Source organism: Oryzias latipes, chromosome 2 (genome assembly GCF_053564925.1).
Source record: "Oryzias latipes strain Hd-rR chromosome 2, Olatipes_Hd-rR_3.1".
Taxonomy (NCBI): domain Eukaryota; kingdom Metazoa; phylum Chordata; class Actinopteri; order Beloniformes; family Adrianichthyidae; genus Oryzias; species Oryzias latipes.
Window position 1 is genome coordinate 50,754,491 of NC_136238.1, and position 27,103 is coordinate 50,781,593.

At 46.5% G+C, this 27,103-nt stretch overlaps 2 protein-coding genes and 1 long non-coding RNA gene across 4 annotated transcripts in view; 1 reads left to right on the forward strand and 2 right to left on the reverse strand.

The window, feature by feature from the left end:
• LOC144989566 (uncharacterized) overlaps positions 1-27,103 on the forward strand; it is a 368,718-nt gene that overhangs the window by 162,215 nt on the left and 179,400 nt on the right. The window lies entirely within an intron of this gene.
• Positions 6-2,388, reverse strand: LOC144989354 (patatin-like phospholipase domain-containing protein 4). Its single transcript, XM_078941633.1, has 7 exons — positions 2,253-2,388; positions 1,920-2,108; positions 1,713-1,807; positions 1,360-1,495; positions 1,225-1,290; positions 836-988; positions 6-717 (listed from the first exon to the last, which is right to left on the reverse strand). The coding sequence occupies exons 2-7, from the start codon at positions 2,097-2,099 to the stop codon at positions 583-585; spliced, it is 765 nt and encodes a 254-aa protein (XP_078797759.1). The 5' UTR covers positions 2,100-2,108; positions 2,253-2,388; the 3' UTR covers positions 6-582.
• The window catches only part of LOC144988945 (NACHT, LRR and PYD domains-containing protein 12-like), a 192,959-nt gene continuing 168,100 nt past the window's right edge, over positions 2,245-27,103 (reverse strand). For both annotated transcript variants that reach the window (XM_078940351.1, XM_078940346.1), the window contains exons 16-17: positions 2,483-2,585; positions 2,245-2,362 (exon numbers count right to left, since the gene is read on the reverse strand). In XM_078940351.1, coding sequence (XP_078796477.1) covers positions 2,357-2,362; positions 2,483-2,585 — 109 coding nt within the window. In that variant the 3' untranslated portion in view covers positions 2,245-2,356. The remainder of the gene's footprint in view (positions 2,363-2,482; positions 2,586-27,103) is intronic.

Here is a 27,103-nt window from a genome sequence, read left to right on the forward strand (position 1 = left end):
TGACCTTTTGACGGAGCGCCATTTATTTACTTTATACAGAATTTATCCATGTATAACACGCTCAGAATTATTGTAGCATATTGTCTTTTATTTTGAAAAATGAGGGCTTTTGATAGTGTGGAAAATCGGGTGATGAGAGCCTTAGGGCTGTCCTCACGGTGGGTCCAGGCTGTCAGCAGGTGAAAATGGTCAAAGCTGTCCAGAACATCAGGGTGACAGACCGCTCAGTCAACCCGTAGAGAGAACATTTTTCTCTACGGGCATCCTGCAGGCCACACGCCACAGAGAAGACTGAAACCTGTGTTTTTCAGCCTCTTTGAGCCAGGGCACACTTTCTCCTGGACAACAATCCTGTGGCACACCAGCATCCACCAACGTTCTACAAGAGCGACCTCTGCACCCCCACTGCCCCCCAAACAGGGCAGAGGTCGTCCAAAGCAGCCGGCCTCTCCGTCTTCCTGCTGCTGTGAGGCCGACTAGAGTCCAGACGCTGGTCTGGAGCGTCCTCCTCAGTGTTCAGGACGTCCCAGCATGCTCTCTGCAGACCTCCGTCCAGCTGGGAACCTGGAGGAGGCGGGGCCTTCAGGCCTCCATGAAGCCCTCCCTGTGGAGGAAGCGGACGGCGTCTCCAAACCCCTCCTCCCACAGGAAACGCATGGTGCTGGGGGGCGGCGGGAACAGGGCCCGGGTCAGACGCCTCACGTTCTCCAGGGACAGCTGCAGAAGAAGGACGTTCCCACGGTCAGAGTGAAGCCGGTTGGAGCTCAGAGGAACCACTTCCTGTTTGATTCTGGAACTTCCTGGAAGTTCCCAGAGGTTTTTACCCTCAACCCACCATGATGCTCATGTTGGCCAGTCTGAGCTGCACGTCCAGGAGCCCCCCGTGGACGGGACACACGTCCTGCAGGCCGGCAAAGGGGGACACGGTGATGGTACGACCCACGGGCAGGATGGGAAGGCTGTCGGTGAAGCCCCCGTCCATCCACCTCTGAGGACGGAAGACCACAGGTCAGAGGTCGCAGAGACCCTGGAGTCCAAAGAAGGATCCGTCCAATCCTGTTTGAGGACAGGTCCTAGCTCAGCCTCGTGGGCGGGGCTTCATACACCCTTCTAGGACGTCAGCGTTCTGACCATCTACTGTTGTAGCTGGAGCTGTTGTAGCATGCTAAGCTAACGTCCACAGATTGTAGGGATTTCTGATGAACGGGTCGCCTCCTCTCTCACCTGTCCTCTGAACTCCACAGGTTTGAGTCCGGCGTAGAGCGGGACGAAGCTGCTGGCCAGCAGAACCTGGACGACATGAGACGACAGCATCATCTGGTGGTGTCAACGGGAAGGACGTGGAGGGCTAGCGGTTACCTTGATGAGCTCCTCCCTGGAGCTGAACGTGGACACGGTTCGATTCCTGCCCGTCTGGGAGTGCGTGATGGACACGTACAGGCGGTCTGTGGCCAGACGGTGAGCTTCAGAGGGTAGGACCTCCTCCAAGCCTTCCCTGAACCCAGAAGGCAGCGTTAAACATGGGATCATGTGACCTGACGGTGACAGGAAACTGTGAACGTCCCTGGCAGTCACTTCCTCAGGCAGCCACTAGGGGGCTTCATGAGCAACCAGGGCAGCCTGGCTGACTTCTAGAAACCAACATGGAGCTTTTCTCTGGTTAGATTTCATTTGCTGGAGGAAGAGATTTGGCTGGTCTGAGGGGCGGTTACCGCAGCTCCAGCAGGAAGTCGTATCCCGGCGTGACGGCTCCAAACCGCTGCTGCCTCACACTTTCAGCAAAGCGGAAGGTGAAGTCTTTGCAGAGCTGGAAGGAGAACCGAGGACGCCGTCACCACAGGACCTGCACCATCACCCACCATGGCCTCCTGACCCACAGAGGCTCCTCCCATTGATGACAGAGAGCCCCGCCCCCTCACCTCCAGCCTGTCAGGAGCTGTGACCATGGCGGCGGCCACCAGCGCCCCAGCAGAGGCCCCCGCGCAGGCCCTGAGGGAGCCCAGCAGCCTGTCCCCGTGCTGGAGGAGGGCCCCCGCGGCCCCCAGGTGGTAGACCCCCATGAAGCCGCAGGCGGCGAAGGATAGGTTGAGGATGGTCATGACCTTCACCTGGAGACCCACGTCAGCAGAGGATCAGCAAAGCCTGAAACTACAAACTTCTACTTCCTGACCCACTTTGGCCAGAGCGGGTCAGTCACGTGGTACATTCATGCCGCGTGCGTCACTGTCGCTCTAAAAAACCCAAACACTCACGTTCTTCTCCCACGGAGCTGCGGCTGTCTGCAGACATGCGCAGTGAGCCCGCAGAGACAGCTGGGAGCCGCACGCGGCTCAGCACGACCGCATTCCACGCTGCGCTAACGCTGTCACAACACCGGAAGTTAGCAACCCGGTCTTCCGTTTGGATTTTCAAAATAAGCTTTTTGTTCAAAACCTTTGAATCTGTAAAAAATATAGATTTTATTCATTAATAAATGACTCACCAAACGATCTAACTGAATAAAACAGAAATAAACATGAACAAAGGCACCGCCCTGCAACGGAGAGACACAAAGATCCTCCAAAAAGAGCGAGATCTCACTCTGCCTGAAAAGATAAGGCACAGAAATGTTTGAAAAATTATTCACATCTGAGGCTTTTTACACTATCAAGTGGAAAAGACACTTTTTGAAAATATTTAGAACAGATTAGAGTTTGAAGTTATCAATTTAGAAAATGTGAATATTGGAACCAATTAGTCCAAAAAGGCAGCAGCATTTGACCAAAGCAGAGCTCATGTTGGTCTCTGCAGAGGTTTAATGCATGATTGTGTTTTGTTGGTTTTTGTCTACGTACGTTTACTAAAATATAAAGTCTGAAGTGGATTGACCAGATTCACTGACGTTTGCTCCGCCCACCTAAACATGCTAGGGAACATTGGAAAGTGTCTCCATAAACAGCTGTCACAGCAGAAGCTAATGAACATCAGAGAAAAACTGTTTCCTCCTGAAACCAGACCCTAGTGGTCTTTTGAGGAACTGCAGCGTTTGGTTCTGAAGTGTTTCTGAAACATTCAGCTTTTTTGCAAAGCAAAGAGGGGCGGGACTCGTTTTACTGTTCTTGCTTTACTGGACTCTTGAACTTGAACCCAGAACAGGGGTCAGCAAACTAAACCCACATTCCTCCCCTGAACCCCACGATTTCTCCCTCCAATTGTAGGAACTTTTGGGGGGGTAGTGGAGTCTGAAATAGTCTTTTTTAAAGGGGACTTTTGCTGCAGAGTGGGGGGGCTCTGAAGCACAGAGGTTTACAGACGTTTCAGTTTGAAGCTGAAACAAAGAAAAGTTTCTGTTTCTGTGGCACAAAACCCGAGTTTATCCACAAATATCAGCCGTTGACCCCGTTGACCTCTGCTGGAGGGGCAGGGCTTGGGGTGAAACCCCCACTGGGGGTGAGAGGAGAGTTTTCTACATGGTCAGGGGCAAAGTGTGACCGTTGGTCCTTTGGTTCTGTAGTGTGGATGAAGTCCAGACCTCCATGACAAATGATCGCTCCTGGTTCCTGCAGTTCTACACCTGACCAGCAAGAGGATGAAGAGATTCTTCCAGCTTTCTGCCCCACGCCGCAGGGTCCATGTCCTCAAAAAGTGGTCGGGCAAGAAATGACCACCAGAGTGTCTGTTGTTAAAGTGACCCTCCCTCCCCTTCATCCATGCTTCCCCCCCCCCCCTTTGGAAAGCCCAAGGAGTCTGTTTTAAACATGAACAGAGCTTCTTTCCACAGAAAGCAGCTCCTGAACCACGGTGTAGCTTTACCACACATGTAATCACAGTACAGACCAAAGGTTTGGACACACCTTCTCATTCAAAGAGTTTTCTTTATTTTAACAACTATGATCATTTTAGATTCATACTGAAGGCATCAAAACTATGAATGAACACATGTGGAATTCTATCCATAACAAAAAAGTGTGAAACAACTGAGAATATGTCATATTGTAGGTTCTTCATAGTAGCCACCTTTAGCTTTGATCACTGCTTAGTTTTTATAGTTTTACTTTTAGTTTAGTTTATTTTTCCACAATGTGTCAAAAGCACAAATCCCTGTGGAGAAAGTGGACCTCCCTCCCTGAAGCAGCTGCTTATTATTAGGGGTCCAGCATTTTAGTGAGACAAGCAGAAAAGTAACAGAAGATGAGTGGCGGAAGGAGAAGAAAAGAAAATAATGACAGAAATAAAATGCAATGGTGATGAGAGGGTGAGGAAAGTGGTATGAGGTCACACAAACCACTGTTGAGTTTATGAACAACACTGTACATTGTTCATGCATTATGATACGTGTTGAGTTCCAGTAACTTAAGGAGGCTGTATCTGTGGAAGAGTGGATCTGTTGGAGAATTTGGCATGGACCAGGTTATTGCTCTTATTGCTGTTTTTTGTGTAATCAGGGGTTTTGCGGTGTAGGTAGAGTATGTGTTATTCCATATGATGTTGCAGTGATTCAGGTGAGGCTCAAACAGGGATCTGTACAATGTTAGCAATGCATCTGATGGGAGGATGTGCCCAATCTTATAGAATAAACCAACAAATTTGGATAATTTTTAACTAGTTCATCTATGTGTTTTCTAAAATTTATAAATTGATCTATATGGATTCTGAGAAATGTTATTGAGTCCACCTGTTGTAGAGATCGTCCATCTATATTAATGTTTAACTTCCTGTAGGTGGGTTTGTGTCTGGATGTGTGGAATATGATAAAAAAGGTTTTGCTAGTGTTTAATGACAATTTACTGCATTTGAACCAAGTATCTACTTTTACTAGTAGTTTTTTCATTTTCATTTCATTTATTTATTTGTTCCTTTCATGAAAATTGATGTCCAAATGTTTACATGTTTGTCTCACATATTGAACATTTTCATGATTAGAAGGGAGCAGAATTGAAGAACACAATTCTTATAATGATCTGCTCCCTTTTAAACATTACATTTACATTTCTCACACCATCACCTGTGCTCAGATTTGACAATATACACTTCCACTACACAGTAAATACATTCTATTCATTTAATACATACATTCCAAACATTCCATTCAACAGTCAAGTTTGTACAAACTACTTTGTTTAGCTTTATACATCCGTTTAAATTGAATAATATTTAAAACTTTTTAACTGATTCTCCTGGGAATTCCATATTTTTACCCCTGCTATAGACAAACACTTTTGCTTTAATGTTGTTCCAGCAATCTGTTGTTTGAAATCAAATTTTCTCCTATGATTTTCATCTCCTGTGGTGAAAATAAAAAGCTTTTGTAGGTCTTCAGGTAAATCTCTGTTTCTGGCTTTAAACATAACTAATAAGGTCTGCAATTCAATTACATTTTTAAGTTTCAATAAGCCTGACTTAATGAAAAGTTCATTTGTGTGATCTCTAAAATTAGCTTTATGAATAATAATTGTTCTCTTCTGTAATAGGGCCTTATATTAGTTTCATATGTATTTCCCCACACTTTAATACAATAAGTAAAATAAGGTCAAACCAAAGAGCAATACCACATGTGCATAATATGACATGGTAAAATATATTTAGATTTGTTCAGAACAAAAAGACTCTTGGCTACTTTATTTTACATAAAATATATGAGATTTCCATGTTTTTGTTTTCCACAACTTTTTATTTAAAGAATTAGTCATAACAACACAGCAACTTCAATAATAGCAGTTACATTTTCCTTATAAAAAGACAAAAAGCAAATCAAATAATATTGATTGATTGATTGATTTGATTTATTTAAGTGTCATGCACTAATGTGCCCCGCCCACACAGGCTTATATGACACTGAAAGACAAAATACACAATACATAAAGATACACGCCCATCACAAAAATCCAATAACCCCCTAATCAGAGTCTAACAGAATACATAGTGTCCATTCTTATTGTTCATGCCTTTGACACAAAATTTGCCAAACCAAAGATTTCATTTTCATAAAGCCAACGTAAAATTTTGTTTTCAGATAACCAAAACAAATCAGGACATTTCTCTTCTATGACGTCATACATACAAAGTCTGTGTTTTTCATACAAAGGACAATAAAACAGAAATGAAATTCATCCTCCACCACTCGCAGCTCACAGACCTCACAGAGTCTTTCCTCCTCAGGAATGCCTTTAAAGCGCCCTACTTCCACCTGTAGGGGGAGCACTCCTGCTCTCAGTGGAACACATAAGGATCTTTGGCTACGTTCACACTGCAGGCTGAAACGACCCAATTCCGAATTTTTTGCCCCTAAGCGGCCCAATTCCGATCTTTTCATGACAGTCTGAATGACACAGATCCGATCTTTTCAATTGCGACCCAGGCCCCGTGGGTTTGCCGTCCTGATTCCGAATTGTAGCCGTTCTTTTCAATTGCGAACGCCGTCTGAACGGCCAGGCGACTTGATTCCGAATCGTACGTCATCGACACGGAACAAACGTCATCATTTTGCGTTGAAGTAGGCGGGAACGAGAACGTAAACATTAACCATGGTGGACGATGCTGCTGAGACCAGTCAGTAGAAGAGAAGGGAGGTCACTGATTGGATTAATATTTGGGGTGATCGCTCTTTTCAGGCCAAACTCCAGGGATCTTATTGCAACTGGGCGGTTTTAGAAAAAAAATCCAGATAAATGGCAGAGCGCGGTGTAGAACCTTTACCGCGATAACTTTTTTTCCTTTCTCCCCTTTCCAACCGTGCTCAGAAGCGCGGGGGACCCGAGGCGATCCTCCTCCTCCTCCCTGTTCTGATCCTTAGATTCTCCAGAACGGGTTAATAAAGAGTCCATAGCATTTAATCGGGGGAAACCTTCTTTTAGTACCGTCATCCTTCCTCCGTAACACACAACATGAATGCGCGTGCGTGCCGCGATACCCCTATTCTCTATCGCGGCACGCACTTGCACACACACACACGCGGGCGCGCGGCCCCAACACATACACATTCCTTTCCACTACAGTGGGTACAGACGATCCCGACTCCATTGCCTTCTTAAAATGAGAAGATTGTAATTGTGCTGCTCCTTTGTGAAAATAAATGTAATATTACAAAAAGAGCTCCACTGTTGACAACACTGTTGTTGACATCCATTGTTAACGTTGGCTCCGCAAACAACAAGTGACGTCGTTCACCGTTCTTCTGGCTTCTGCGCATGCGGGTCTCGTTTGGGTCGTGTCACGGTCACACTGGAGATCACAAAAGTTCGGATTTACTTGGAAATGTGAACGGTCTAGCAAACAAATCAGATTTTTTCAAAAAATCCGAATTGAGCATTAAGCCCTGCAGTGTGAACGTAGCCTTTGTCCTCTTTTTAAGTTATATATAACATATGGTTCAGCAGAAAATGTGTCCTTAATTTGCAAATAAGTTCATAATTTTGGTTTTTGAAGCAGTTTCATTTTCCAGTCTTTTTCATAATAACCAACTAAAGTTTCCTTAACATTATCCAGCTTACATTTCAAACAATTAAAAAATCATGATTGTAGGTTCACAGAATGTTCAACACATCTTTACAGCAGGGATAAATATGAGCTCTATCCCAATCAAATATTTTACGTGCAATTCTCTCTGCAGGTAAAGTCACCAGCCGGTTCCACAATCTGAGAACTTCAGGTCATTCACCTGCACACAGGCTAATGGAGCCTTGTACAGTCAAATGCTTTTTTTAAATCCACAAAACAAACAAAGGTACTTTTACTTTCTTGCAGTCTAGCTCTCACCACCGAGGACAGAACATAAGTATTGTCAATACACGCTTTATTTCTCCTGAATCCATTCTGCTCCTCTACAAGGACTTGGTTTGTTTCTAGGTATTCAGATAACCGATTATTTAGAATACTAGAGAACATCTTCTACACGGTACTCAGAAGGCTAATGCCTCTATAATTCAGAGGGACTCTTGGGTCTGCTTGAGGGGTTTTGGAATCGGCTTGATGATCCATTTAGACCAAATAGATGGTATAAAGCCATCCTTAAAACAGAATCTAAAGAGAAAATGTAAAATATTTAACAATGTAGGACACTTAAGAACCTCGTTTGATAGTTCATCCACACCAGCAGCTTTATGAAGTTTAGTTTTCTCAATGACTTTTAGAACTTCCTCAATTGTAATATCTTGATTTATTTTGTCAGAGTAGTTCAGAGAAATTTTTAAACTATTGTCTTCAAGCAGTTTTTTGGATTTGCACATATTCAGAAAAAACTGGTCATCAAACAAGTGGGAACTACTATTACAGGTAAACAAGTTCTTATTATCTGACTCTAACACTTGCTCTGCTAGAAAAACAGATTCTCCAGAGTCTGTTAGAATCTCATGCGGAACCGTTCTTCTACTTTTAGGTCCAAGTTTATTTATTTCCCTCCAAAATAATTGTGATTTATTATTTTGCAAATGCAGTTGTAGCTGAAGAGCTTAACCCCCCCTGAAAGGTCTTTTAAATAATCTTAACTTCTTATCAAAATGACAGTTTTTAAACCCAGAAAGAAGCTCTCTCTCTTTTCAGAACCATTTCTTTGCATTTTAAATACTTTTTCTCTGATAAACACAGTTTTTCCCATAGACTCTGCAGTTCATTGTTCCAGTAAGGTTGATTTCTTTTACATATTCCTTTATTGCTTTTATATTTCTGTTTTGGTCTATTTTTATCCAATTCTTTATACAAAACATCACAAAACCAGCCATAGCAATGGTTTAGATTTTCCTGTGTTTGTTTACCTTCCCTCAGCTGAAGACCAATTCCACATAGAGACTCACAACAGACTTCTGACTCCAGAAAGTGAACAGGCAGTTTTCTGATTGGCTGTTTATTTTGTAAACCAGCTTGCATATTATTTGAAAAATTTGCTTCAATAGTTTTAAGACGCAAATAGAGAACTGAATGATCGGGGAGTTTACTTCTGTCATCAATGAGGTTCATCAGATCAGACTTGTTGCTTTTTATCAGCTCCAGAGGGGGGAGGACTTTAAATTCAACACACTCGTTTAAACCAGTGTGCGGGGTGACAATGTAATCCACCACAGCTTTACCCATAACCCTAGTGCTATAGATGACCCCCCCCCCCCCCCTTCCATTGAGGTGTTCTCCCTACCAGGACAAAGGTGGATAAAGGTGGAAAGATTTCATGTAATCCATGGACACCAGTGAAGATCACAAATCATTGAAGAACAAAGGTTCAGAGCTCTGTCTAGTGCAGGGGTGGACAATTCCAGGCCTCGAGGGCCGGTGTGTCTGCATGATTTCCAGATAGTCTTGCCCTACTCATGGCTGATTACCTGGTTCAGGTGTGTCCAGCCAATCAGAACATGCCAGAGCAGCATATGCTGGAAAACATGCAGGAATGTGGCCCTCAGTGCCCACCTCTGGTAGTGGGTCTAGATGACCCCACTCCCAATGGTAAAGTGTCTAGGATAGCACAAGGGGTTAAAGGACACAGAGGTGAAGCCATCATTCTCTGGATTTACCCTCCCATTCAGAACACAACATTTAGAGTCTTTAAGTCGTGTCATTTAGTCGTGTCCATGATTGTTTGATAGTGTGTCTAACACAACTCTTGAGGGAATATCATCCTCATCCACAAAGTCTTTTAAGCATCCTATACGACTGTTCAAGTCTCCACATATGTAAACAGAATCAGCATCACATGCATAAACTAGTGAAAGTAAATGGGCAAAAAACAGATCAGCATTGCGCCCCCAAGTAGAGGTTTCAGGGGACAAGGAGCATGAGATTACTAGAAAGGAAAATTGTGATAAACCATGTTCAAAACGTAAAGACAGAATCCCATCATAGGTTTCAGGGCTCCAGACTGCAACCCATTGGTCGCACATGTGCTACCAGTAAATTTGCCTCCCCCACCCTACGTATTTTTTATACATTAAACGTGGAAGGGGCACGTCAATGATCAATGAAATACTCATGAAACGCGAGCACGTACACTCTCGCGTGATGCCCGTCTGTGAGGCGGCCAATGCGTGTGAGAAGAATAGGCAAAGCCGCTGTTTGTGGCTAAAATGCGTGTAGGGGGCGGGGCCTAGAGACAATCGAGCGCGCGTAAACATCCGTAGGAAGGAAACGGAGACAAATATCACAACCTGATATGTGCGTCTGAGCTATGGGTAAGCGAACTATTGATTCGTTCTTCAGACCTGCGGCTAATGTACCAGTGCCAGAGTGTACAGCAGGGGTCTCAAACTCGCGGTCCGGGGGCTATTTGCGGCCCCCAAGATGATATTTTGCAGTCCCCGCCTTAATATGAAGGTTTAATGTTACTGCAGCCCGCCAGTTTGTATGAATGACACTTTTTCATTGTCGTGCACGAAGCTGACCAACCAATCACAGTGGGGTATATGACTCTTGGGGGCGTGACAATGACAGGGTTTGAAAGCAGGAAACCTGACAGCCCCCTCCCCGGACCACATGAAGGAGTTCCTTACTTTCCTTTAGAACGTATTTATTCGCTCGTAATTTTCTAAATACATGCAGTCCGTGCTGAACTTTTCTCTGGGTCACACAGACCCGGAGGAAGGTTTAGGTTTTGGTTACGGTTACGGCGGCGCATCAAACGGTTTTGCACGGCTGTTACGGCAGCACACCGCTCCCGCGGGAGTCGGGTCAGCTGAGGAGCATAAATGTCCCACACCTACATGCGTGACAGCTAACGGGGCTTGAACTTTAGATTGCCAAGTTGGCGCCGAGGCTGGTCGCCCTGGTGCTAGTGTGCTCCGTGTTATGTTTGTTATTGTTCGTAAATCGTGTGTCAGCGTGCTCTTACACCCGTGAAGAGCTTCTAACCATCAGAACTTCAACTCCGTCAGATTTACTACCGGTTATTTTGGCAGCTGCGGCAGATTTAGTCCACTTTTTAAGAGCAAAAGTGAGACGCCGGAGGAGAGGGAAGCGCGCGGGAGTGCTCGTGCGTCTCCGGAGACGGGGCGCACGTTCGCCCTTACCTGGAATCTTCCTCTCCAACGTTCGCTCACTCAGCAACAAAATGGATGAACTGGCACTGCTGATGCGTCGGAACAGGGACTTTTCTTCCTCTTGTGCCCTGTGCTTCACGGAGACGTGGCTCAATGAGCAGATCCCGGACTGCGCGCTTCATTTGGAGGGATTCCAGCTTCTCCGCGCGGACAGACATCGGGACTTCTCGGGAGGAAAGTCCAGAGGTGGAGGTGTCTGCTTTTACATCAACAACGCCTGGTGTTCGGATGTGACTGTAATCTCCACGCACTGTTCTCCTTCGGTGGAATACATCTTCACTAACTGCAAACCATTCTACTCCCCACGCGAGTTTGCTTCATTCATTCTGGCCGCTGTTTACATCCCGCCGAGCGCGGACGTGCATGAGGCCCAGCGCGCGCTCGCGGAGCAGATTCTCTGTGTGGAACGAACTTTTCCGGACTCTTTAATCATTATCCTCGGGGATTTTAATAAAGGGAATCTGAGCAAGGAGCTCCCTAGATACAGACAGTTTGTCAAATGCCCAACAAGAGAGCAGAACACGCTGGATCACTGCTACACAACAGTCAGCGGGGCTTACAGAGCCGTGGCCCCCGCGGCTTCTCGGACCACGGCCTGATTCACCTCATCCCCGCATACAGACAAAAGCTGAAGCTCTCCAAACCAACAGTGAGGACTTCCAAGATGTGGACCAGCGAGGCTGTGGAGGAGCTTCGCACGCGTCTGGACACAACGGACTGGGATGTGTTTAGAGCTGCCACAGACAGTTTGGATGATTACACAGACACTGTGACGTCATACATCCAGTTTTGTGAGGACAGCATCATCCCAACAAAAACCAGGGTTACTTATAACAATGATAAACCCTGGTTCACACCCAGACTGAGACAGCAGAGGAAGGAGAAAGAAGCAGCCTACAGAGCAAAAGATAAAGAGAGCTATAAGGCTGCTAAGTACCAGTTCTCAAAAGAGGTGGAACAGGCAAGAACTCGGTACAATAAACGCCTGGAAGAGCAATTCTCTGTCAACGACGTCACCTCTGTTTGGAGAGGGCTCAGGCAAATCACCAACTACAAGCCCAGAGCCCAACATGCTGCTGACGACCTACAACTGGCTGAGAGGCTTAACACCTTTTATGCCAGGTTTGAGGTCCCACAACCCTCCTCCCCCCCCCCCCCCCTCACTGAACAGGTTTCCTCAACAACTCTGGTGCCACTTTCCTCCCCCACCACTATCACTGAGGACAGTATGACCCCCCCAGACCACCTCTCCCCCACCACTGTCCTCTCAGTGACAGAAGAGGAGGTGCTTAAGCTTTTCCGGAAGCAAAACCCACGGAAGGCTCCGGGTCCGGACGGCATCTCGCCTGCCACCCTGAAACACTGCGCAGGCGAACTGGCAGCGGTCTTCACAGACATTTTCAACACCTCCCTGGAGGCCTGCCACGTCCCAGCCTGCTTCAAACTGTCCACCATCATCCCTGTCCCCAAGAAGCCCCGCATAACTGGCCTCAATGACTACAGGCCTGTGGCACTCACGTCTGTAGTCATGAAGTCATTCGAGCGTCTGGTCCTCCCCCACCTCAAATCCTTCACCTCCCCCCTCCTGGACCCTCTGCAGTTCGCCTACAGAGCCAATAGGTCTGTAGACGACGCTATCAACCTGGCCCTCCACTTCATCCTGCAGCACCTGGACTCCCCGGGAACCTATGCTAGGATCCTGTTTGTGGACTTCAGCTCTGCGTTCAACACCATCCTCCCCTCTCTGCTTCAGGAAAAGCTCCTCCAGCTCAACGTGCCTGACTCCACCTATAGGTGGATTAGTGACTTCCTAATGGACCATAGGCAGTGTGTGCGGCTGGGGAAGAATGTCTCCACCACCCAATCTATCAGCACAGGAACTCCACAGGGCTGTGTACTTTCCCCTCTACTCTTCTCCCTGTACACTAACTGCTGCACCTCCAGCCATGACTCTGTCAAACTGATCAAGTTTGCAGATGACACCCCCCTCATCGGGCTCATCTCTAACAATGATGAGTCTGCCTTCAGGAGGGAGGTGGACCGGCTGGTGTCGTGGTGCAGAATCAACAACCTGGAGCTGAACACTCAGAAGACAGTGGAGATGATAGTGGACTTCAGGAGAGTCACAGCCCCCTCACCCCCTCTCATCCTGACAGACTCTCCCATCACCATAGTGGACTCTGTCTGTTTCCTCGGCACCACCATCACGCAGGACCTCAAGTGGGAGCCGTCCATTTGCTCTCTCCTCAAAAAGGCCCAGCAGAGGATGTATTTCCTGCGGCAATTGAAGAAAGCCAGGCTGCCGGCCCAGATGATGGTGCAGTTCTACACGGCCATCATTGAGTCCATCCTCACCTCCTCCATCACCGTGTGGTACACTAGTGCCACAACCAGGGACATTAACAGACTACAGCGTATTGTGCGCTCAGCAGAGAAGGTGATCGGCCTCCCATCTGTCCAGGAACTATATGTCTCCAGAACCCGGGGACGTGCAGGCCGGATAGCTGCCGACCCTTCCCACCCTGGACATTCCCTACTGAAACTACTCCCTTCAGGCAGGAGGCTAAGGTCCATCAGGACCAGAACCTCCAGACACAAGAACAGTTTCTTTCCCTCTGCAGTCAGACTCTTAAACGCCCTGTAACCCCCCCCCTAAATTTCACGTCAATGTCCAACCAGTCACCAGCCCACTACCTGCACCTTGAACATTCTCAGTTGCACTGTTTTGACACTCCTTGCACTACTGACTCTATTTATATTTTTTGTTATGTCCATTGTGTAAAAATTTTGTTGCTTACTGTTCTTCTGTTTTATGTTGCACATTTGCACCGAAACAAATTCCTACTCTGTGTAGCTACACAGAATATGGCAATAAAAACCTCTTGAATCTTGAAATTCGGCGGGCGCAGGCGGAAGCGGAGTGAAGAAAATAGTCCCGCGCAGGGCTCTACTCCACAGCCTCCACTCCGACTCCCGCTCCGTCCTTTCCCATCCAGAAAACAGCTATTCACCCGCAGTTCCTCCACTCACCAATCCCAGCTCATTTTCTGATCCAACTGTGTAACACCAACATTATACAGACAATCCCACAATTTTCCCGCTCATTTGCCGCTTTTGGCGCAAGGAATTGTGGGAAGAAGACAGGCAAAAAAGTGTGGTAAGTACCAATTTTCTTACGTAATGTAATTTTAGATATTGTAGAGAAAAATAACATTTTATAAACAAATACATTCACGGTTTAAGTGTAATATTTTTGTATCGTGACAAAAATATTTGGCCGTCCTCGGGTGGCAGTTCTGAGGGTTGCTCCAGTTTCTGAAATCGTTGCCCCCTTTACAGGGGCTGCCTTGACCGTTTCACCGGAGTCGAGGACAAAGTTTCAGCGCCGGTGTTGTGCCAGGGTCGGCCAGCCTTTAGTATAGGCAGGTCCGCTCACACGGAGACGGTCCAAAGGGTAACAACAGAATCGCCGGCGCCAGTGGTCAGTCATAGCCCATATTTCAGATTTAAGCTGCAATCTCGACGGAAAGAATGAGATCTGTGAACGCGCATGCGGCGGAAGTGCACGCAAGCCTGCTCCTTTCTCTGGTATTGCAGCAGAAAGGCAGTGGATCCGCAAACCGCCACTGTGTGAGTGCATGTGCTAACGTTCAGCTATAGTCATGGGTGCGAGGGGGTCCTGCAGGTCACCTCAGCTTTGGTTATGGCAGGAAACATAGCTGAGTAGATCAGGGAGAACAACAGCGGATGCGCGTGCCCGGACATGCACGTGCCCAGTCTTTCTAGTGCAGGGGTGGCAAACATGTGGCTCTCGAGCCGCATGGGGCTCTTGGCCAATGAGCATACAGCTCTTTGCGTGTCATCATATTTTCAGTATAATGTGAAAATGGGGGTTAGCCTTCAGCCCCTGAGACTCCTGGGAAGTGGGGAATCTTGGGTGAAAAACCGTGAGTGAGAGGGCTGGAAGCAGAAGTGAGTAGTATGCTGTTTTTTAAATTAATGGGTGTAATGCTGGAAAGGAAATACCACTTCTCTGCTTTTTTCTTAGTCATTGTGTCTGTGTGAGGCTGTGTTGTGTATGGGGCACGGACAGTTCTCTGATGCAGCAAGTTATTTTGCAGCTTGCCTCTTAATTCCCTGCTATAGTGACGTACCAGTGGGGTCGTTACAACACTGTGGCTCATTTCATAGATTTTTCCCTCTCAAACCACACTCAAATCCATCAGAGGTTATTAAAAATAAATAAAAGTCAAAGTAATTTGGCAGTGTGTGTGTTTTATGCTGCTCCTGACACACAAGTGACCGCCAATCATTTACGCGGGTTACGGCCAAATACCGGAAAAAATAACTAAACATTGGCTCTGCGAAGAACGGGAAGATTTTTCCTTTTTCACTGAACAGATTGGTCACCGTTTATTATCATGAGCTTTTGGAAACCGTAAAATTGTTCATGGTAGAAAAGAACAAAACATATCCCGGAAAATGTTAAAAACTCTTCCTGATCTGACACAAATTGTCTCCTTTATGAACAAGTTGAAGCTTTTCAAACATTCCAAACGGCCATCATTCCACTTTCCTTCTCTGTGGAGCTCACAGCAGAAGCTGCAGTCCAAATGAATAAAGCAGAACGTGACGCTGCTGCTGCTGGACGGAAACTTGACTTTGTGGTTTGAGGACCTGCAGCAGAAACGACCAGAGATCACTTTTCTCATGGATCCTTTAAGGCAGAGACTGACTGATGAGATCCCCGCTTGTCCCTGATGAGGCAGCGAGTGAACTGGAGATGATTGAGCTGAAATGATTTCAATAAGAAGGTCCTGTTACGTTTTGGAGGACGGACAAATATCCGTGTGTGAAGGAGCTGCTCTCAAGCTGCTGTGATGTTCTCCTCAATACATGTCTGCCAGTCCCCGTTTATTACATGAAATGATGATGAAAAAACGTAAAACAAAACAATGTTGTTAACGATGATTAAAAAAAAAACATCGTAAAACAACACGTGATGTTTTCTGTGAGAGGTGCTTGACACAGCAAAACACACATCACAAGGAGAAAATAAACGCAAAGCAAAAAAAAATAAAATTGTGTGAAATGTGGGCCTCTGGATGCGAACTCCATTGACTGTCCCACTGAGCTGTTTCTACTGAAACCAAGTGAACATGCCGTTATAGATTTATGAAGTATTTCTTTTTTATACACATCGTTCATATTGTATTGTTTCATTAGGAGGAACCGAGTTGAAACAGTCCTGAGCCACAGTATGTTATTTACCAGGAACCATGGTAAAATGAACTGACGCTGATTCTGATACAGGAGAAACACTAGAACTGGTCGGGAAACGTTCAGGATTCATTTGCATTTCTAGAGAATAGCGCTCCCAACTATTCAAACACGAGTGACATCTGAACCGCGGTTCTACCAAACAAAGCATTTGGCGCGTCATAAGTCATTGACCACGTGATCTGTGCTAGTTGACACACCCCCCCGAAACATTGTGCCGAAACACTGTTTCATGAAGGTGAACCGTGTCAAATGGGCCAACCCCTGGTTAAAAGTCATTCATGCTACACACATCTGAAATACAATTTATTTAATGTGTTGATTGTGAATATGAATGACTCAGACACCAGAAGGATGCTCTGTCCAGATGTTTGTGTATTTGTTGGTGGAAATGTCATTGAAAGAGGAATGTTGAGGTACAAACAGTTACCAGTTAAATACTGTTGGATAAACGGTGACATATTCAGTTTTTGTCATCGTAAATTTGACCAGCCATCAATCTCACTGCACCTCACTGAGTAGTAGTGTGTGTCAGAGAGGCAGAGAGAGAGAGAGAGAGAGAGGGAGAGAGAGAGAGAGGCAGAGAGAGAGAGAGAGAGAGAGAGGCAGAGAGAGAGAGAGAGAGGCAGAGAGGCAGAGAGAGGCAGAGAGAGGCAGAGAGAGAGAGAGAGAGAGAGAGAGAGAGAGAGAGAGAGAGAGAGAGATATTACAGTTAAAAATTTGGGCTCTGGGTGTCAAACTTGTTCACCACCCCCCTCTGGAGAAAAGCAGAGGGACCGTAGACGTGCACGCCGCCACCGTGCGCATGCATGCCAGTGATCAGCTACAGCCTTTGTGGCGCCGCGGAGCCCGTATTGTCAGGGGGGGGGGGTCTGAGCTTGGACAGCCACGCACGCTGATTTTCACATCTGCTTTCTGGGGCAGACCAGCAGGACGAAAAAAAAGTACACAAATGAATGACTAAAATCTTAGAAACAATATACTGTGCTACCAATCTATGAGCAGCAGAGACACTGAACACCTCATAACTGTTAATGTACCTGAAAGTTCACTGGGTCGTTTCTAAGGTCAAGGTCATGACATGCTCTAAGAAAGGTGACCAAATTTCAGAGACTTTACATGCAGTACCATTAAGAGAATGTCTGATTTTTTACAGCTTAATAAAAGAAAGAGAGTCTTTTATCCACTTTGAGTGAGTGGGTGGGCGAAGATCTCTCCAGTGCATCAAGATAGTCCGACGGGGAAGTAGTGTCAGAAAGGCAATAAGGTCCTCTAACCAAGGAGGGAGAGAATGATGGCTGCTGGGCCAGGGTTGGGCCCTTCTCTGTCTGTTTGTCTAGTTTTCGGCTTCGACATTTTTATAATAGATTTATCTGAAATAATTTCGAAAAGTAGTTCACAGTTACCAAATGTGGGATCAGTGGCGCCACCAGGGGGCCACCCGGCCACCCCAGTGGCCACCCCACCAGCCACTGTAAACTGTGGTAGCATCAGATAAGCATTTCATCCCAAATACACAGCCAACAGGCGGCAAGTGGCTTTGATAACCTAACTAGGCTCACGCCCCCCCCCCTCCCTGCTGCCCTTGCGCGAGCAGACATCTATAGCTCAAGACGTGCCCGTTGGATTCAGAAAACGAAAAACAGTAAGGCTGATCTTCCTTCAGGGTTCAATTCCGCGTTAGAACCATTAGAGCCTCCAGTCGTTAAACAAAATAACCAGTTTTGGTTCTTTCAAAGGATCTTCCTTTATTACTTTTCCTTTACTCCAAAAACGGCGACTGACAGCGCGAGTATGCGCTCCACACACTTTCCCTCCCTTTTCTGCCTCGTGCCGCGGAGCTCAGTCAGACGCAGCAAACACACTCATTCCACAACCCTACCTTTCTTTTTCACATCTGTTAAACATTTTCTGTGGTGTCTTTGAACAACCTGTTTACTGTGCTTTAGTTTCTTTTATTGTGTTTATGATGGTTATGCTGCTACCAGACAGACATGCAGTATCTTCACGTTGGAGCATTTAACCAATCGCATTTCAGCTGACCTTTGTTACCAGGCAGGGTCTAGCTCAGTGGTCGGGAACCTTTTCTGCCAAGAGAGCCATAAACGCCACATACTTTTAAATGTAATTTCGTGAGAGCCATACAATATGTTTAAAACTAAAATTACAAGTGAATGTATACATTTTATGTAATTTCAACACTTTTAAAGTACAATAAGTCTGAGGATTTCTTTTTAATAAAATTGTTATTGTATTGGACTGAGTTGGACTGGGTGCCTGTTGGGTCGCGTTCTTAGTTCCGGAGTTCATTGAATGCATCAAGCAGAGATGCTGATTGGCCCTCAGTTCGGTCGCTCAGCCTGTCGTTAGAGGGTTTAGACCAATGGGATTCAGCTATGGGCCGAATAAGGGAAATAGGAGGGCTGGAGCGGGAGGGGGGGGATATAAAGTTGGGAGGAGGGGGCGCTCGCGGTGGGAGAGATTCAGGAAACAGACTAACAGGAAGTGAAGACCATAATCTACATGACAGGGTGATGGACTGTTTTAAGGAAAGAGAGAAGGACGATTTATGTCTTCAAATAATCAGATTTTTTTACGAGTGAAATGATTAATATAATAAATATTATTCCAGATTTATGTGGTTATCTTCAATGTTTTGTGCTGGCTTTAATTGCCAGCACAATTACAGCCACAACATACTTGCTTAACACATATGTTTACTGTTTTGTTGATTCAGTTTATTTAGAGGCATCAAAATGGTTCATGAGGGATTCAGACGTAGCTCCACTGAAAGCCCAGGTGTGTGCGGCACACTCCACCACAGACTTTAGATCACCTGGTCTGTATTGTGCACGAATACTTGGTGCAAAAAAAACAGCTACAGAAAGTCATTAGTTGATGTTTTTGTATGTTATGTCAATTTTCAGAGGATGAAGAGAAAATCCACAAACATTTATTCTTATTTTAAGAAGTAAAGGACAGCAGGAGGAGGGAATGAGATGGTAGGGGGGCAACAGAGGAAAAGGAGGGAGATGAAACAGAGCAGCATGATCAGGATCCACAGCCAGCATTAACAAGAGAAGACATTGAGGGAAAAAAAATGAGACGGGCGAGGGACAGTCAGCATCCAGTGATGAAAAAAGCAGGGGCTCCACCTATTCCTGCACCGACAGGTGAAGCTAGAATGATATTTGCCCTATTAAGGAAACTGTTCCATGTTTAATAGAAATGTCTACAGATATATTACAGGTCTAAATGATAATTACTAGGAAAGGGTATTATTATTGTTATTATTATTATTATTACAGAACAACTGATTTTACTTTTGTTCATTATAGATATCTCCCAGTCCAGAGCCGAACAGCCCAAACAGCCACACCTAAAATGCTTCCCACGTACCTATGAAGGTGACAGAAGGTCTTTTTCTAAAGATTGGTACAATGCACATAGATGGCTTGAGTATTCTCAGAGTAAAGACTCAGCATTTTGTTATGCTTGCCGGCACTTTGGTCTCCCTGCCTCAGGTGAGTCCGTGTTTACTTCTGAAGAGGGATTCAAAAGCTGGAAACAGGCAACCTTTAAAGATGGGGGTTCCAAAGACATCCCGGCCGACTGACTTCAAGGACTACAGACCGGTGGCGCTGACCTCTCATCTGATGAAGACGATGGAGAGGCTGGTGCTCACACATCTTCGTCCCATGGTCAGCCAGTCAATGGACCCGCTGCAGTTGGCCTACCAGCCCGGTACTGGAGTTGAGGATGCTGTCATCTTCCTCCTGGACAGAGCTCTGTCACACCTGGACCAGACTGGGAGCTCTGTGAGAGTCAGGTTTGTCGACTTCTCCAGCGCTTTCAAAGTCAACTTTATTGTCAATTCTTCACATGTGCATCACATACAATGAATCGAAAATCCGTTTCTTACTCTCTCGTGTCTGTTCAGGAGAAGAAAAATAAAAACAAAGTATATGTTTAAAATAAAATAAATAAGTAAAAAGAAAGAAAAAGATACAATTTACAATATACAACATAGGCAATTTGCTATAAAAGTGCGAGTGCACTTAAGGCAGTGTCTCAAGGCAGCGGGGGGGAGGGGGGGGGGGATTCGTTTGAGCACTGTTCATGGGGGGATATGGGTAGCCGGTAGGTGGAGAGGGGAGAGGGTGTTTAGCATCCTGATGGCCTGGTGTGTGAAACTGTTTCTGAGTCTAGTGGTCCGGGAGCAGAGGCTCCTGTACCCCCTCCCTGAGGGCAGAAGGCTGAACAGGTTGTGTGCAGGGTGGTGTGCATCCTTGATTATTGTTAGTGTTTTGCGGGTGAGGCGGGTGGTGTATAAGTCCTGCAGGGAGAGGAGTGGTGTTCCAATGATTCTCCTGGCTGTGTTGACTATGCGCTGCAGGGCTTTCCTGTTGCTGTGTGTACAGCTGCCCCCCCACACAGTGATGCAGCTGGAGAGGATGCTCTCGATGGTTCCTCTGTAGAATGTGGTCATGATGGCTGGTGAAGCACCTGATCTTTTTAGTTTCCGCAGGAAGTAGAGACGTTGCTGACCTTTCTTTGCCAATGATGTGGTGTTGGCGGTCCAGGAGAGGTCCTCACTGATGTGAACCCCCAGGAATGTTGTGCTGCTCACTCTCTCCACAGCAGTACCATCAATGATCAGTGGCAGGTGTTGAGTGTGGCCCCTCTGAAAGTTGACAACAATGTCCTTTGTCTTGCTGACATTTAGCAGGAGGTTATTGTCTCTGCACCATTTTGTCAGCAGATCCACCTCTTCCCTGTAGTTGGTCTCATCGCCCTTGGTGATGAAACCAACCAGGGTTGTGTCGTCTGCAAATTTCACAAGGTGGTTTGTGCTGTGGGTTGTTGTGCAGTCATGTGTCAGCAGGGTGAAGAGCAGCGGACTAAGCACACAGCCTTGGGGTGCCCCGGTGTTGAGAATGATTGTATTTGAGGTGTTGTTGCCGGCTCGTACTGTTTGTGGTCTCTGGCTGAGGAAGTCCAGCAGCCAGTTGCAGATGGGGGTGTTAACACCCAGCTTGTCCAGTTTGCAAATGAGTTGTTGTGGTATTATTGTGTTAAATGCAGAGCTGAAGTCTATGAACAGAATTCTCACATATGCGTCCTTTTTGTCTAAGTGGGTGAGAGCTGGATGGAGAGCAGAACAAATGGCGTCCTCTGTCGATCGTTTGGGTCGGTATGCAAACTGAAAGGGGTCCAGGGTGGGGGGAAGAGTGGACTTGATGTGTGACATGACTAGCCTTTCAAAGCACTTCATGATGATGGGCGTTAGTGCTATGGGGCGGTGGTCATTGAAGCTGGATGGTGATGGTTTCTTTGGCACAGGGATGATGGTTGTAGCCTTGAAGCATGATGGGACGATGGCTTTCTCCAAGGAGATGTTAAAGATGTCTGTGAAGACATCCTAAAGGCCCGTTCACACCGGGACGAATTTCGCCGGCGATTTTCGCCGACGTTTAACGCCTCGTGACTAAACAAAGGGCACCAACGAGAGTGTGCACACCGACGTGAAAAAACGCCAGGCGTTAAAGCGTCAAAAAAAAAAAACGCCTCAGGTTTGTTTTTTTTTTTCGACGCGTCGCGTCGAAATCTACTCGACCAATGAGAACGGCGCTTTTGCTCACGTGTCTGGAGCTTCTGAAGTTACAGTAAAACACAACTTGGGGGCGCTCAAACACATAACTGCCTTGCTGAGCACACATACCAGCGAAGAAGATAGACGCCAAGTAGCGTCTACACTGCTGCGAAGAAATAATGACGGACATTCTAAAATATCCCCAAACCAAACACCAGTTGGAGCTACTGGTGCTTGAAATATTCATGTTTTCTTTGTTTGATTCTGACAAGCGGGTAAATACTTGCTCTCTTCTTCTGAGTGAAAAGCGACTTTCAGAAGCGTAAAGTTGCGCAGCGCCACCTTGTGTACAGGAGTATTTCTGTTTTACATTAAGCACCATCTAATGTCAGGGAATGAAATTGCATGTTCACTCCACTCATCGTCAGCGAAAATCGCCTGGGTGTGAACACAAAAAACGTGGCGAAAAACGCTGGCGAATAACGCCTGGCGAATATTCGTCCCGGTGTGTACGGGCCTTTAAGCTCTTCTGCGCATTCCTTCAGCACACGGCCTGGGATATTGTCTGGACCCGCAGCTTTCCGTGGGTTGATGGTGGAGAGTGTCCTCTTCACGCTGGCAGTTGTCAGGTGCAGAGTTTGATCCTGCGGGGAGGGGGGCGTTTTCTGTGGGTGTGTGCTGTTTAGTCCTTCAAAGCGTGAAAAGAAGCTTTTCAGGTTGTTGAGAAGGGGGGTGTTGTTCTCACAGCTCTGCGGTGCAGGCTTGTAGTCTGTGATGGCCTGGATGCCCTGCCACAGGCTCCGTGCATCTCTGCTGTCGTTGAAGTTGGAAGAGACTTTATGCATATAGTCCTTTTTTGCTTTCCTGATGCCCAGGGACAGGTTGGCTCTTGCTGTTCTTAGGCCAGCTTCATCCCCTGCTCTGAAGGCATTGTCTCTGGCTCTCAGTAGCCCTTTGACTTCCCCTGTCAGCCAGGGCTTCTGGTTGGCTCGAATGATGATGCTTTTTGTGTGTGTCACATCATCGATGCACTTTGTGATGTAGCAGGTTACTGTGTCTGTGTACTCCTCGATGTCTGTCAGGTTGTTGTAGGTGGCAGTTTGTTTAAACATGTCCCAGTCTGTTGTTTCGAAGCAGTCCTGAAGGGCAGAGGATGCTCCCTCTGGCCACACTCTTATTTTCTTCAAGACTGGTTTTGCAAGTTTCACCCTTTGTCTGTATGCAGGCGTTAGCATAACACTGAGGTGGTCTGATGTTCCGATGTGGGGGAGGGGGGTTGCTCTGTAAGCTTTTTTGTGAGGAGTGTAAACAAGGTCCAGTATGTTGTTTCCTCTTGTTGGAAAGTGCACATGCTGATGAAATTTTGGAAGGACTGTTTTGAGATCAGCGTGGTTGAAGTCTCCGGCAAGAATGATGAAGCCATCTGGATGTGCTGTTTGTTGTACACCAATGGCCTGGAATAGTTAGGGTTTGTAGGGGGGGTTTGTAGTCTGTGATGGTCCGAAGTCCACGCCACAGGCTCTGAGTGTCTCTGCTGTCTCTTGGCTTCTCTGATGCCGCGGGTCAGGTTGGCCCTAGCTGTCCTCAAGGCCACCTCGTCTCCAGCTCTGAAGGCACAAACCTTCAGGAGTCGGTAGACCTCACCTGTTAGCCACGGCTTCTGGTTTGCCAGGACTGTGATAGTCTTGTTTACTGTGACATCATCAACACACTTGGCGATGTATGCAGTGACAGTCTCTGAGTACTCCTGGAGGTCTGTGGTGTTGTTGTTTGTTGCAGCCTGCTTGAAACATGTTCCAGTCTGTGGAGCTGAAACAGTCCTGGAGAGCTTCTGTGGACCCCTCTGGCCATACCCGTATGCTTTTCCTAACTGGTCTGCCCACTTTCCCTAGGGGTCTGTGTGCAGGCATTAGCATAACAGTGATGTGGTCTGAAGATCCAAGGTGGGGGAGGGCTCTGTAGGCTCCTCTCTGTGAGGTGTAAACACAGTCCAGTATATCGTCTCCACGTGTTGAAAAGTTCATGTGTTGATACAGTTTTGGGAACACACTTTTGGGGTCTGCGTGATTAAAACCCCCAGCCATGATGAGAAATGCGTCTGGGTGTGCAGTCTGCTGCTCGCTGATCTGTAGGTGCAGGTCATGCAGGGCCTCCTTCCTGCTGTCGTTGTTGGCACTGGGGGTGAAATGTACTGCAAGCAGTATTGCTGTATATTCCCTCGGAAGGTAGAACGGAGATCACTTTATAATCATGAACTCTAGCAGATCTGAGCATTGTGTGGCGACCACAACAGCGTCGCGGCAATAAGAGTTGTTGATGTAAACACAGAGACCGCCGCCTCGTTTTTTTCCCGTGAGCAGCCTGTCCGCTCGGTAGCATGTTGAATAGCATTGTCCGTGATGCTGTTATTCAGCCAAGTTTCAGTGAACACAAAAACACAGCAGTCTTTAACCCACCTCTGAGTGGAGCGCAGTAGACGAATGTGGTCCAGCTTGTTGTCCAGAGAGCGAACATTTGCCAGAATGATGGAGGGGATAGCTGGCTTGAAAAGGTTGGCCACTAGACCAGCTTGAATGCCACCATGTAGTCCCAGTGTGGGGGAGGTGCCTAATCAGTAGGGGTGTAACGATACGCTAAAATCTCATTTCGGTTCAATTCAGAGGTTCATAGGGCTCGGTTCGATACGTTTCGGTTCGGTACGGCTGTTTAACAAATCTGCCTGATATGAACTGCTATTTTATGAGCTATTATGTTGTTGTTGTTTATTTTGTGTTTTGCTGAACTGAATATTTCACCATTTATCCAACAGCAGCTATAACAGCTTATAAAATACACACAAGAAAATATTTTTTCTACAGAGAATATTTATCTTAGGCTACGTTCACACTGCAGGACTTAATGCTCAATTCGGATTTTTTCAAAAAATCCGAATTGTTTGCTAGACCGTTCACATTTCCAAGTAAATCCGAACTTTTGTGATCTCCAGTGTGACCGTGACACGACCCAAACGAGACCCGCATGCGCAGAAGCCAGAAGAATACTCAACGGTGAACGACGTCACTTGTTTGCGGAGCAGATGTCAACAACAGTGTTGTCAAAAGCGGAACTCTTTTTGTAATATTAAATTTATTTTCACAAAGGAGCAGCACAATTACAATCTTCTCATTTTAAGAAGGCAATGGAGTCGGGATCGTCTGTACCCACTGTAGTGGAAGAGGAATGTGTATGTGTTGGGGCCGCGCGCCTGCGTGCAAGCGCGTGCCGCGATAGAGAATAGGGGGGGGGGGGGGGGGGGGCAGTGTGTGCGCGCATTCATGTTGTGTGTTACGGATGACGGTAATAAAAGAAGGTTTCCCCCCAAATAAATGCTATGGACTCTTTATTAACCCGTTCTGGAGAATCTAAGGATCAGAACAGGGAGGAGGAGGAGGATCGCCTCGGGTCCCCCGCGCTTCTGAGCACGGTCGGAAAGGGAAGAAAGAAAAGAAAGTTATCGCGGGAAAGGTTCAACACCACGCTCGGCCATTTATCTGGAATTTTTTTCAAAAACCGCCCAGTTGCGATAAGAGCCCTGGAGTTTGGCCTGAAAAGAGCGATCAGCCCAAATATTAATCCAATCGGGGATCTCGCTTCCCTTCCACTGACTGGTCTCAGCAGCATCGTCCGCCATGGTTGATGTTTACGTTCTCGTTCCCGCCTACTTCAACGCAAAATGATGACGTTTGTTGCGTGTCGATGACGTACGGTTCGGAATCAAGTCGCCTGGCCGGTCAGACGGCGGTCGCAATTGAAAAGAACGGCTACAATTCGGAATCAGGACGGCAAATCCACGGGGCCTGGGTCGCAATTGAAAAGATCGGATCTGTGTCATTCAGACTGTCATGAAAAGATCGGAATTGGGCCGCTTAGGGGCAAAAAATTCGGAATTGGGTCGTTTCAGCCTGCAGTGTGAACGTAGCCTTAGAGACATGGATAGAACACTCCTATTGTCTAAATTATTCACATGTACTGTAAACAAATTAATGTATATTACAGATGTGTTCAGCACACATTTGACCCCATTTCTGGTATTTTTCCAACTTCAAATTCTGGAGCTTTAATCAGTGTTACTAAATGTCTGTAAAAATGATCATAAAAAATAAGATAAATTATTTCATTTACATTTTAACCACTTACTCCAATCTTATTTATAAAAAACAAACATTGAAAACGTGTTTGGCCTTACTTTGTGAGTCCATGTGTTGATCCTTCTCCACAAAAATCTCTATGATCTGGTGGAAAAGTTTTCCTTATTTTCCTTTATTTTATTTGAGTTTCTCCCTCTCAATGGAGAAAGACGGTCTTAGTCTGTTTCTACGGCAACAGTGTAGCTACAAAGCAGCTGTCAGCTCAAGTCTGCCCCCTGTCTTTTCTGTGGGTGTACTGCAGCATTGTGACCGCACGCCTCTGTTAACGTTGCGCCCTATAGTCAGACATGAGGGACAGCGCTCCAGAGCCTCATCCGCTCCGTCTGTGATCGCGAGACACTGAAATTCAGCGATTTTAACCCCCAAGAAAACTGTGAATAACTGAGCTACGCTAACTGAACACGCGCTCTCACACACACAGACACACACACACACTCCTACAGGCGTGCGAGTGCAGAAACCATTGAGAGTCTCGGCGGAATACCGCGAGTAACATTAGTTCCGCCTTGGGGCAATGTTAATACATTTGGGGGGGGGGGGGGGGGGGGGGGATAAACAAACTGAAAACCCGAAACGGTACGAATGTGAACCAAACCGAAAGTGCCGTACCGAAACGGTTCGATCCAACTACGTGTACCGTTACACCCAAAGTTCGCGGGGTTCCACTGCAAGTTTGTAGTCCGCTAGATGTCAAGCAGAAACTCACGGCTGTATGTCTGAAGAGCTTCTGAACTGTGGGACCGAAACTTACAAAGACAAAAACATTGTGACTTACAAAAACAAAGAAACGGCGTTTTGACTGGAGAGAGAGAAGCCGCTGCGTCACCATCTTTTGATCAGTGTATAAAACTGAACTGCTCTGGAAACAGTGAAACATTGCCATTTGCTGCTCTGTTTATTTCTGTTTTCAACTTGTAATTGTATCTACCCAGAAAACGACCACGCCCTCTAGTGTTGAATTTTAGAACAACGCCTCAGTCCACTCTTCAGAACAATCATAATTATGTTTAGTTCTCGGTGGTGAGAGCTAGACTGCAGGAAAGTAAAAA

Excerpts from the sequence above, each read along its gene's own strand:
- LOC144989354 (XM_078941633.1), bottom strand. The coding sequence starts at position 2,099 with ATGACCATCCTCAACCTATCCTTCGCCGCCTGCGGCTTCATGGGGGTC. Across the intron at positions 1,291-1,359 it reads CCAGGGAGGAGCTCATCAAG|GTTCTGCTGGCCAGCAGCTT; the intron begins GTAACCGCTAGC and ends CATGTCGTCCAG. Across the intron at positions 989-1,224 it reads CTGTGGAGTTCAGAGGACAG|AGGTGGATGGACGGGGGCTT; the intron begins GTGAGAGAGGAG and ends TTCCGTCCTCAG.